This window comes from Aspergillus costaricaensis (genome assembly GCF_003184835.1).
Source record: "Aspergillus costaricaensis CBS 115574 unplaced genomic scaffold BO79scaffold_8, whole genome shotgun sequence".
Classification (NCBI taxonomy): domain Eukaryota; kingdom Fungi; phylum Ascomycota; class Eurotiomycetes; order Eurotiales; family Aspergillaceae; genus Aspergillus; species Aspergillus costaricensis.
In genome coordinates, this window is record NW_020291808.1 from 231,117 (window position 1) to 242,828 (window position 11,712).

At 49.6% G+C, this 11,712-nt stretch overlaps 4 protein-coding genes and 3 non-coding genes across 7 annotated transcripts; 3 read left to right on the forward strand and 4 right to left on the reverse strand.

The window, feature by feature from the left end:
• Positions 1-5: 5 nt before the first annotated feature.
• BO79DRAFT_190974 (GABA transporter) lies at positions 6-1,996 on the forward strand (the record flags this gene model as incomplete). Its single annotated transcript, XM_025680783.1, has 8 exons — positions 6-125; positions 179-249; positions 310-333; positions 385-474; positions 531-613; positions 671-1,068; positions 1,130-1,459; positions 1,511-1,996. The coding sequence occupies 8 exons, from the start codon at positions 6-8 to the stop codon at positions 1,994-1,996; spliced, it is 1,602 nt and encodes a 533-aa protein (XP_025541937.1).
• Positions 1,997-2,018: 22 nt separating this feature from the next.
• On the reverse strand, positions 2,019-3,162 carry BO79DRAFT_190977 (glutathione S-transferase). Its single transcript, XM_025680784.1, has 5 exons — positions 3,023-3,162; positions 2,784-2,937; positions 2,619-2,729; positions 2,375-2,566; positions 2,019-2,294 (listed from the first exon to the last, which is right to left on the reverse strand). The coding sequence occupies exons 1-5, from the start codon at positions 3,094-3,096 to the stop codon at positions 2,208-2,210; spliced, it is 618 nt and encodes a 205-aa protein (XP_025541938.1). The 5' UTR covers positions 3,097-3,162; the 3' UTR covers positions 2,019-2,207.
• Positions 3,163-3,991: 829 nt separating this feature from the next.
• On the reverse strand, positions 3,992-4,064 carry BO79DRAFT_t72. The gene has a single exon. It is a non-coding gene; the product is annotated as a tRNA-Lys (tRNA).
• Positions 4,065-5,853: 1,789 nt separating this feature from the next.
• On the reverse strand, positions 5,854-5,958 carry BO79DRAFT_t71. Its single transcript has one exon. It is a non-coding gene; the product is annotated as a tRNA-Ser (tRNA).
• A 294-nt stretch (positions 5,959-6,252) lies between these two features.
• Positions 6,253-8,048, reverse strand: BO79DRAFT_141715 (glycoside hydrolase family 72 protein; the record flags this gene model as incomplete). Its single annotated transcript, XM_025678259.1, has 5 exons — positions 6,253-6,959; positions 7,014-7,742; positions 7,809-7,819; positions 7,876-7,913; positions 7,971-8,048. The coding sequence occupies 5 exons, from the start codon at positions 8,046-8,048 to the stop codon at positions 6,253-6,255; spliced, it is 1,563 nt and encodes a 520-aa protein (XP_025541939.1).
• A 1,929-nt stretch (positions 8,049-9,977) lies between these two features.
• BO79DRAFT_280331 (glycoside hydrolase family protein) lies at positions 9,978-11,127 on the forward strand (the record flags this gene model as incomplete). The annotated part of the gene is made up of 1 exon (XM_025688049.1): positions 9,978-11,127. The coding sequence occupies one exon, from the start codon at positions 9,978-9,980 to the stop codon at positions 11,073-11,075; it is 1,098 nt and encodes a 365-aa protein (XP_025541940.1). The 3' UTR covers positions 11,076-11,127.
• Positions 11,128-11,554: 427 nt separating this feature from the next.
• On the forward strand, positions 11,555-11,627 carry BO79DRAFT_t69. The gene has a single exon. It is a non-coding gene; the product is annotated as a tRNA-Phe (tRNA).
• The last annotated feature ends 85 nt before the right edge of the window (positions 11,628-11,712 follow it).

The following is an 11,712-nucleotide window of genomic DNA, read 5'->3' on the forward strand; positions in this document are numbered from 1 at the left end:
CCACAATGGGGCCGCCGATTGAGTTGCGCGACCGGAATTTGGATTCCAAGGCCGCCAACAGCAGCCAGTCTCAAGTCAATGATGAGCAGGGACTGGGCCGCGTGGGCAAGAAACAGGTCTTGAAGGTGCGTGGTAACCTTAGGTTTGTGTTTCCGCTGTGGCTTACCAGTGCTTACAGCGTCGGTTTGGTTTCTTGTCCATATTGGGTTTCAGTTGTACGGTTCTGGCATCCTGGGAGGGCATTTTGTCGTGCGTATTTTCCAGTCAACGGAAAGATGGTGCGTCGTATCTTTATTAACTGATGTTTAGGACGTTTACCGTACCATTTGAGGAGTATGTATCGACTCTACATGAAGAGATACTTTAACCTAACAATGTCAACAGTGGAGGTCCTGCTGGAACGGTCTACAGTTTCCTGGTCGTCTGGTTGGGTACATTTTCAACGTTTCTCACGCTGTCTGAACTGGTTTCGATGTAAGTCCATCGACCTGATAACTAACCGCCTCGGACTAATATGCTTCTATGTGAAGGGCCCCTACTTCCGGAGGACAATACCACTGGGTATCGATGATGTCCCCGCGATGGTGCCAGAAGTACCTTAGCTTTCTCACAGGTTTGTGTATTTACCCAGCTTTCTCCGCTGCTTACCATACTGATATAGCTACTTTAGGATGGCTAATTGTCATTGGCTGGCTGGGAGCATTTGCATCAACCTGCTATCTAAGTGCTTCCCAGATTCTGGGCTTGGTGGTCCTGAACCATTCGTCCTATACCCCGGAGCCCTGGCAAACAATGCTTCTGTTCTGGGCCATTGTGGCTTTTGCTGTGTTCGTCAACGTTATTACCAGCACCCTGTTGCCCAAATTTGAAGGTCTTGTCCTGATCTTGCACGTGTTTGGGTTCTTCGGGATCATCATTCCGTTGGTTTACCTGGGAGATCACAACTCTGCTTCTGAGGTCTTTGGGCAGTTTGCCAATGATGGTGGCTTCCAAACCCAGGGATTAGCCTTCATGGTCGGTATGATTGGTAACATGTTTGCCTTTACCGGTGTGGATGCGGCTGTCCACGTAAGTTTTCATCACCTTCAGCCTCAAATCTCCTCTACTTGACTGACATACAACTGGGCAGATGAGCGAAGAAATCTACGATGCAGAGCGCGTTGTCCCGCAGTCCATCCTCACGTCGGTTCTGATCAACGGAGCTCTGGGCTTTGGAATGATTCTGTCCACATTGTTTACCATGACAGACGCCACCGCCGCACTAGCCTCACCCACAGGATATCCTTACATGCAAATCTTCTGCTCAGCCACCAAATCCCTCGGGGGATGCACCGTCATGTCAGCCATCGTCCCCATCCTAGTCACCGCCACCGCTGTGGGCTCATTGGCATCTTCCTCTCGCATGGCATGGTCCTTCGCCCGAGACCGTGGTCTCCCCGGATGGCAAGTGCTCAGCAGGGTATGTTTCCCGTCCTCGCCATCTCAAAGCAATCCACTAACCCAACCCTAGGTCAACGCCCAAGCTGTGCCCCAATGGTCCATCCTCGTCGTAACCAGCGCAGCTGTCCTGCTCGCACTGATCATCCTCGGCTCAGCAGCGGTCCTCAACGACGTTGTCTCTCTCTGCGTCAGCGCCCTCTACTCTTCCTACCTGATCTCGGCCTTCCTTCTAATGTGGCAGCGGCTCACGGGCGGTATTCGCGAACCATCCGATGCACCCATAGACACAGTTGTAAACACGGCAGGTGCGCCTCTTGCCTGGGGCCCGTTCAGAATGCGTGGCATATTGGGTGTTTCAGTGAATGCCTTCACCATTGCTTACCTGGTCGTGGGCGTGTTCTTCAGCTTCTGGCCTGATGAGATGAATCCGACGGCTAGTACGATGAATTGGGCCGTTGTTGGTACCGTGGGTACAAGTCTGATTAGTACGGTGTATTATGTTATTTGGGCGAGGAAGGAGTATACGGGACCGGTGGTGGAGATTAATCGGGATTGAGATGACATGAGTTATGATAGATGGAGATATAAAAGTTGCTACAATCGGTACACAGAACGGCTCTCGAGTCCTTTTATTGGTCCCTGCTTCCATTGCCAAATCATTTACGCCGTGTCAACTTGGGAGAGTAAAACATGAAACGCAGAGTACATCCGACTCCACCCCATCGCGGAGCACTCACACCCATTTGACTCAATGGGAACCGGCAACTCTACTTCGTCTCCTGAATAAGCGCCGCAATATTCTCCCTCTTCTCAAAGGCATCCGTAAACCTAACAAGCGACTCGGGAAGATTTGCCTAACCAACGATTAAGAGTGAGCCCTCTTTCTACATCCCCTCGAGAAAGAACAAAAAATGCAAAGGAAGAATCAACATACCACAATAGTCCCCGTCCTCCGATCATTATCCATAATCTGATAAATAGCAAAATCGGCATACGTAACCTTATCCCCTAGAAGATACGGACCCTCCGTCTCGGCGTAGTACTTCCCCACAACATCGTAGTACTTGGCTGTGGACTCGTTCTTGTATTTCTCGGAAGGTTGCATGAAATTGGAGACCCATTCGCTCTACATTATAGTGTAAGCACTAGTGATATAGAAGAGTAGAGGGGATACTCACCCTCCAATCAATATATACATCCGCCACCGCATCAACGATATACTTCTCCCAGCTTGTCTCGCCATCGTAGCGGCCAAGGTCGCGGGATAGGTAGCGGAGGGTGGGGATATGCTAGACCCGCATTAGATTATGCATACGATGTTAATATACTCGGGGAATGCGCACCTGCGTCAGAATCTTCCCCTTATACTCAAGCGCGGGCACCAGTCCAGTTCGAGTGATACCCTGCTCCTGCAGCTTCTTGCTAACCTGGGGCCAGTTCTCATCGTATGGGTAGCGGACTTCGCTGAATTCGATACCGGCGTCCTTGAGGAAGAGTCTGTTTCCATACATGGTATTCTGTGGTTAGTGGATATTGATGGTATAAGATGCGGGGTGGGGTGTGGAGGTGGATGTTGGCTGACCTGACGACTTCGCCGCGGCCTAGGCGGCCGATGTCGAGGTAGTGGTAGACTGTTTGGGAGGATTGGGTGGACATGCTGGCTTATGATTTGGATGGGTTTGTTGGAATTGGAGTATTTCGGGTTTAAGTCAGAGACTGGTGATATGCTGTGGATTGAGTACGATTATAGATGATGTCGATTGAGGGGAAGGAGTGCTTACAAATGAGGGCAACCCCGCAGGGAAGGGACCTCTCGGGGGATCCACTATATCGCCGACTTACTTGGTGTTGAAAGCTTGGCTCGGTCAGGTTGGTCAACTGGAAGATTTTGGACCTGGTCCTAATCTAGTATAGGGACATGCTAGCGAATGTGGTAGAAATGAGATAGCATCGTATTGGTGAATTTGGTCCGACTACTATGGAATACGAGGTGGACTGGTCCGAATTCGAACCATATACGTGTCTCTAGTATTATCTCTCACCTCTTATTTGGGCTAGCGTCGACACTTGCAATGGAGAGCAAATACCAGAAACACGAAGTTGATCCAGCAATCTCCTTTACTGACATCATTCCTTACAATTAATGACGTGTTACGTCGAGACAGGATCCCAGGAGTGCGTAGTTGAATGCAATTCGAGGGTCTAAAAGATTTCGTTTCGGAGATGGTCTACATTTGTTTTCAGTGTCTATCTAATGGGTCTGTTTGGCCACCATGAAACTGTAGTGGTTTGTCCCGTCGTCCATAACCTCTGTCCCATATTCTCTGGTGGGGTGATTGATGATCACCAGCGGGTTTACCCGCAAGGTTATCAGGAATGCGGCCCGAATAGACAATCCAATGAGAGGACAGGAATTAGGTTGTTTCGGTTGATGGTTGATAGATATAGTGTTCTGCTTTTGTCTCTGACACCAATATGTAAGAGAAAAGGTTTCCATGTAGCTGGGAGGAGTTTTGCTAGGAAGCAAAAAAGTTTTAAAGGAAAAAAAGAAAGCCCAACGCGGGGCTCGAACCCGCAGCCTTGAGATTAAGAGTCTCACGCTCTACCGATTGAGCTAGCCGGGCTAGTTCGGTGAAAGACGCTTACCATATATGCTTATGAGGATCTTTTAGGGACCTTGTCTTATGCCTGCCTCATAGTCCATTGCTCTCACCAGCCCTCAACCTCTCGCCATCTACTACTTCGCATAAGTTAGCGTTCTATGTAATACTGTGGTTTGATGTTATATATCTCAATATTACGCTTTAGATATCATGCAGTATGCCACCAGTGAAGGCTTCATCGCGCGAACTGTAGTTCTGGGTGATCATTGTGGTGGGAGATAAATGGTAGTAGTATATATTTCGGCTATCACCCACCAACATTCCAAGACGGTAAAGCCACTGTCCCTGTGAACCTATTGATACCACTAAGTACTAGTAATAGTAGCTGGAACCATCAACCCACATCCATCATGTCGTATTCTCACCAACGACTGATATAGACGTGCCAGGGAGGGTATTTCTTATAGAGATCAAGCCAAGGACCAGTTGTTCAGGCTAGTAGCCCATACAAAATGCCTGGCCGCAGACGTCGCAGAAAACCCGCAACTCATTGAGTACATACAACAGCTTGTAACTAGCGAGCATCGCAGTCTACGTCATCTTTCTGCTTTCATGGCCTCCATTGTCTGCCCTCTACGCTGGCACTGCCCGGAGGCCTCGAGAATGACCAGTAGACAACAAGTACTGTTGCGTTCTATAATTCTTGCAGCACCTTCCCCCCTTTCCCTGTCAGCGCAATCAGCCATGCTAGCTACCTCTGGTCACCCATATCCCACCCTGCTCATAATACCGAGTCGACTCCAATGACACGACCCGCCAACTTGCAACAAACAGGGAAACCGCAGCGCGTATCCCCACCTGATTGTTCCGCGGTAAGGTGCAGCATACCCGTGCACACTGGCATTCCTCGCGGTGGTGAAACAGCATAGAAGAAGCGTGCTGCAATGTCTCGCTTGTTTGCTGAACACTTGTTTAGGGGTACACCCTAGGTTCCCCCCCCCTCATGCGTCCCTCGTATCCGCCCCTACAGAAGGCTACGACCACTAACCGTCAATTGATATGCCACATCCTTCAACGCCATCGTCCCATCGATATGCGCCAAATCGCGCCACCATGAATGGCGAAGCAAGGAAAGACCAGGACAGTGAATCGTTATTACACGAGCGCGGCTAACAAAGCTATCATCACCTGCCTGCAGTCCCTTACATGGCGAGTTTTTGTGATGGCCTCTCGGCGGAGAAGATAGAACGGGGATAAATTTGTCGATGGACATAGAGTCTAGGAACCGAGGCGAGATTAAAATGAAGCGAGAGAAGACAATCAGACAGGTTAGAAAATCTGGTGTTAAGCCGAGCGATTGAAGTTTTCAACTGCAGCAATGCCCACAACCGATGCTACATGAAGCATACTGGCCGATGCTGTCTCACATACCTCCCTCCCCCCCCTTCCCTCCCTGGTCATATAATATCCCACCCACCTGATATGATCCATCACCCAATCCCCACCGCTAGCAAATATAGAACATGTCCCTACCTCAGAATATCTTCCCCCAAAATGGTGCTATCACGGGTATATATAAACCCATGATCATACCTCCTTTCCAGTCTTCTCCCTAGCTGCTCCACCTCGTGAAAATAAACGAACACCGCCAAGAAACCGTATCCGATATATTGGCCTCCACTACGCCATGAAATTATAGATTCACGCTTAAATGCTTAACCATGGTTAAAAACAGTGAACTCCACTGTGATAGCAATGGTTTGCCTAAAGTGGGTCTAGGTAAAAAATAAAGTTGGGAAAAAGAAATATGCGACACCTCTGGGACTCGAACCCAGGCGGGCGAACCCACAGGCTAATCAGCTAGTACGGAGATGTAGTAGCAGGCCTGCGCCTTAAACCACTCGGCCAAAGTGTCTAGTTGTTATATTTAGTGCAGTGTTGTTTGATACTCAAGGGACATTAATTATGACATTGGAATGTCTACAAGTTATTGTATGCTCTTTGGGAAGAAAATATGATTATGTTCAAGTTCTTTATAATAAGAAGATAAATATATACTGAATAAAGATAATATTGTCTAATTGTCAAGTACAGACTCGATCAACAAGAGCAGAAACAGAAACAGAAAACAAAATAGCAGATGAAAAAAAGAACACGCAGAAGCGATCTAACGACTCCACACAACAGCGGGCTCTCTAATTCAATCCATCTACAACATAATCATAGCAATTCCGCTAGCAACAGCCACGGCCACGTAAACAGCGAGCTGGAAGTAACCGACGTGGACAGCCTTGGCACCACCGGAAACGCTGGAGCCAGAAGTAGACGAGGCAGTCGAACCGCTGGATCCAGCAGTGGCAGTAGCATCAGAAGTAACGAGACCAGTGCCGGCGGTACCAGCCTCGGACATGTAAGTCTTGCAAGAGCCGGTGGCGGAGGTAGCAGACTTGGTGGTAGCGGAGCCACCCCAGCTGCAAGCAGAGGCGGCGTTACCGGCGGACTTCTGCTTCTCGTAGTACTCGTTCAGGACGAAGACGAGCTGCTGCTTGCTGTTGCACATGCTGTAGGCGCCGTACTTGCCGGTGGTGCCGTTGCCGGTGATACCGGTGCAGGACATCATACCGCAAACCTCGCCCATCAAGTCACCGATGTCGTCGGAGTCAAGGGAATCCTTGACGGTGCAGGTGGCGGCGTCGACCATGCACTCACAGAGATCAGCGTCGGGAGTCGGGGGAAGGGGAGAGGCCTTGGCCTTCCAGGAGGAGTCCTCGGTAGGGCAGCTGCGGAGGGCGGTGTTGGTGGGGGTGTAGGAGGCCTTGTTGGTGCTGCTGGGGGTGGCGCTGGCGATTTCCTTGGAGTAGTAGCTGAAGTCGGTCATGGTGCTGACGCTGGTGCTGTCGACGACGGAGACCAGACCTGTAGATTGTTAGATTGAATATGTGAAAGTAGCGAAGAAAGGAGAGGACGTACCATAGTCGTTGGTGTCCTGGAAGTACTCGTAGACGATACCGCCAGACCAGACCTGGGACATGGTGTCGCCATAGAGGGCCGCAACTTCAGTGAAGGTACGGGGAGTCACACTGTTGCAACCGTACTCGGAGAAGAAGACAGGAACGGAGTAGTTGGCAAACTCCTCGGTACGGGCCTTGTATCCGGATTCCGCGTAGGTCGAGTCACCGCACCAGGAATAGATGTTGTAACCGAAGAAGTCAATGCCGACGGACTCCGACTGGCAGTTAATGTAGTCGGCCAGGTCATTACGGATGGAAGAAACGTCAGCGGTGGCGTATCCCACACCAATAGAACGGTATCCCTTGTTGCTGATGTAGGTCTTCATATCACGGATGGCAGCCTTGACGTAAGGCATGGCCTCAGTGGTTCCAACACTGTTGGCAATTTCGTTACCAGCAAAGAAACCGAGAGTGTTGTTGTAACCAGCCATTGCGTCGATGACGCTGGTGTAGCGGTTGTAGAGGGTGAGCTGCCAGGCAGGGTCACTGCGGTCGATGGCAACGCTGGTGTTGGAAAGATCAGCAATAACGTAGATGCCCGCATCAGCGAGAAGCTGCATGCAGTCATCGTGGTCGGCCGTAGGGTCAATGTCGTAGGTACGAATGACGTTGGTGCGGAGCTCCTTCATGTAGGGGATGTCACGCTCGCAGGTGGTCTTGGTACTCAAGGGGTCGGCAGTGGTGCTCTCTGTTATGGAGTATTAGTTTTGAACGTTATATCAGGAAATTGGCTACCGACTCTGATACGCCACACCGCGAAGGAAGCTGGAAACAAGTTAAAATCGATCGTACTGTGAAAGTATCTTCGGATGAATACTTACAATTGAGTGTCATTGCTGGAGTAGAAGAACTTGGAACCCTAGAGGGAATGAGCATTGAAAATACTATAAGATAAGGACACAAGACAGGATCATACCTTGATTTCGATGGGGTCGACGGCGAGCGCCGAGCTGGCGAAAAGGGCTGCACCAGCAGCCAGATGGGAAAGTCTCATGGCGATATGCTTTATAAAATCAAACAATTGGCGAATACAAACGAGAGTACTGGTATATGAACAAGAACTGCAAAACGAAAGAAAGTCTAATGGACAGCAAAAGTTGAGCTTGGGTCTACCAATGCCTGACTATTAACGAGAGTGGGAGTTTGGTACAACTTCATCACCCTCCGTGACCAAGAGGGCTTTTGTAGAAATGCTGTCGCACCTGTGGAGTCCTGGATCCAACTTCCCACGGCCAAGAAAACCGTCTATGCTTTCATCCCCTTGATTCCACGAATAGGTGGTGACGCGTCAGAGGTCCGCGAATACCCCACGCAGCCATCGCCAGTATAGATAGGAGTCATTGCTGAATCCCCACCCAGTCTGGTCCGAACATATAAGTCAAGCCTTTTCGCCACGACGCAGACTCGCATTTGAGACGAGACTTCCAACTTTCCATTTCAATGTGTTGACTCCGTACCGGGGCCCCCGAGCTCTGTATTCGTGGAAGCGAAGCCTGAATGGGATAGGGCTTCTTGGTATAGGAGAACATCACGTAAGTGCATGCGTATGAGAACGGCACTAGCCGAGAACCTTAGGTGGTCAATCCAATCAATAAACGGTCGTCTAGATATTTGGCTGCCTGCCGACCCACTTCGGGAGATGGGCAAGCGTCAAATCCTGCCATGGTTACTCGGTTTCGCTCCCGAAGAACAATTCCAATGCCGTCGCAAAATGAAGTCTATCTTATCGTTTCTCTAACTTCGCCCCCATCCATGACGGATCCTTGACTAGATTCAAGCTCAAAGTGGAGGAATCCAGGGCACATTGTCAATTGAAAAGAATACTATTTCTGGATGAAGACTTGGAATTGCAAGGAGACTGAATGGGTTTGAAATGGAACGTGCACTCGGCCCGGTGGACTCAGCCATTATTGTCGCCGCCAACCAATGCGGAAACCACCTCCGAATCAAAGTTTCTCCCGAAGTCTGAATTAGCAGTCTTCCACGAACATTCGATATGGCGAACTTAGCGAGTCATGCCTGCGCCTCCTACGTGGCGAATTGAGCGCTTGCCTGTGCACTTGATCGTCCTGTATTCATGCCATCTACATCATGTTTTCGTAGGTGAGAAAAGTCAATTGAATTTTCGAGACTCGCCTAATGCTCTGCCAGGATTGCAGTGGGTTATCCCAGATTCACATTCTGCAGAGCCATATCATGGAATAGACATCATCCGAGGTCCACCAGATTTGACCCGCCGATCCTTCACTTCTTTTTCTCGGTCCGCTTCCAGATTTATATCACGTGAACAACAAGCATTTCTTACTAAGCGGCTGCTGAGATCATCATTTCCAGCACGTGGATTTCACAATTCATCACATGATTTATACACACCCTATTCCCATTTGGGCAAAGCATCGATCAGCTCGAAATCGAATGTCGATGGAAGATGGCCCCCAACGAGCTGTGCCAACATGGTTTAGTATCACCCAGCTGACCGGGCTGTGAATGAGACAGGAGTTCCCAATTATATCTGTTCGCACCATTTGGCCCCATTGACTGCTGTTTTACATTGGCTGCATGAGCTCCTGTTCAAGCTCCCGTAACCTATCGTAAGCCAGGCCTTAGGATCTATCTGATCCTTAATATATCCCAGGATCTAAGACCGGGCTTGGCTGGCTCGCTGTTGGTTGATGCAAGGCTGTCTTAGGGATTTGCAGAGAGCTGCCCGTCATGCAGTGTACCTACATAAAACCGCCCTTTTCCCTGGGTGATTTGCATCTTACTCGTGTGTCCCTATTATTGCTATCCTAATCCTGTGCTGCGCACAGTGTCATTCCTTCAAAGCTCAATTACTCTTTTACTTTGACGAGACATATCACTCTTTTCTGTGTCGTCAATCACATTCCTTCTTTTTACCAGCTCAATCCGTCTTGACAGCAATATGGTCTCATTCTCAAAACTCGTCACTGCTGCCCTGGTGGCAGCCTCAGCCGCAGCCTCCTCCAGCAAGCGTGGTGCAGCCTACAACGATGCGTCGCTTGTCCGTACCCTGGCGAAAAGCAAGTCTGGAAGTATGTCGTGGTCATACAATTGGGACATGAAGAAGAACGGGAACATGCCATCGGGCGTTGAATTCGTGCCAATGCTCTGGGGCACTGACTCGGTGGATGACTGGGATTCTGCGGTAAAGACAGCATTGAAGGATGGCAGCAAACATATCTTGGGTTTCAACGAACCGGACAACGCCTCGCAGGCCAACATTGGTGCCTCCAAGGCTGCCACCTTGTACAAGAAGTATATCACACCGTACGGAGATCGCGCCAAGCTCGTCAGTCCGGCCATCACTTCCTCCACTCAGTCCGGCGAGGGTCTCAGCTGGTTCAAGACCTTCATGAGCGATTGCAAGAGCTGCAACATCTCTGCTATGGCTGTCCACTGGTACGGTGGGTCGTTTGCTCAGCTCGAGTCGTACATGAAGGAGGCTATCGAGACTGCCTCGAAGTATGATATTGACGAGGTCTGGCTCACCGAGTTTGCCCTTGACACCGACACCAGCGGCATCACCAACGAGTCCACGGCTAAGACCTTCCTTGAGAAATCGATCGAGTGGATGGACTCCCACCCCAAAGTGGGCCGTTACGCTTACTTCTATACCGCAAACAAGTTCTTGCTTACCAGTGGATCGGTCAACGCCCTAGGCAAGGTTTATGTTTCGACCTCTTCGTCTTCTTCTAGCTCTGAGACCTCGTCGACTAAGTCTTCGACCAAGACTTCAACCAAGACCTCGACGAAAACTTCTACGAAGACATCGACCAAGACTTCCACAAAGACCTCATCAAAGACGACCAAGACCACAGAAACTTCCAAGTCCACCAGTACCAAATCCGCCCACACGACTAAGACTGCAGAGAAAACGAAGACGGTCAAGACCACCAAATACGTCACGTCCACCAAGACTGCAACACACACCAAGACTGCTTCTATTACGCCGCAGGCTGCCTGGAGCTCGGTGCCCACAAAGTCCGCATACGGATGGTAGGCTGCTGTTTGCCTGTCACATGTATAGTCGGATATTTTGTTGAATTCTGGACGTCATGCTCCACGTTCTGTTTTCATTTGGCTTTCTTTCGCTTCACTTATGTATTCTTTCGCTGCTTAGCGCAGATATTGGCTGTTAATATGAGATATACACCCATGCTATTACGTTCACTCTACTATAAAGCTGTCGATGGCACTCCTGGTAGTATCGATATAGATCAAGAAGCACATGCGATAAAATAGCTGCCAATTTATTTTGCATGTTCTCTAGCATTGACCAATAAGACGAGGTTCACAACATGATCTAGCTCCGACCGAGCAGTCAAGAACAATCGGGTATTTTCTTGGCGTGACAATCATGGATCTGCGAAGTCACCCAAAGTTTATCTCATAGCCACTGCGATCGGCTTATCGTGATCATTTGCTTCGCTATTAGCACTGCTTTGTATAACATGATTTGTGAGCATTTTTCAAGAACAAGGGACAATGGCGCATCTGGGAGCGCGTCAGACTGAAGATCTGGAGGTGGCCGGTTCAAGCCCGGCTTGTCCCATTCTTTTTGCATTTTTTTTTTGTTCCTCTCGGGTAGAAAGTAAGACAGCTCCACCATGCCATGTCGCCTTTGCATTAGTCCGAAA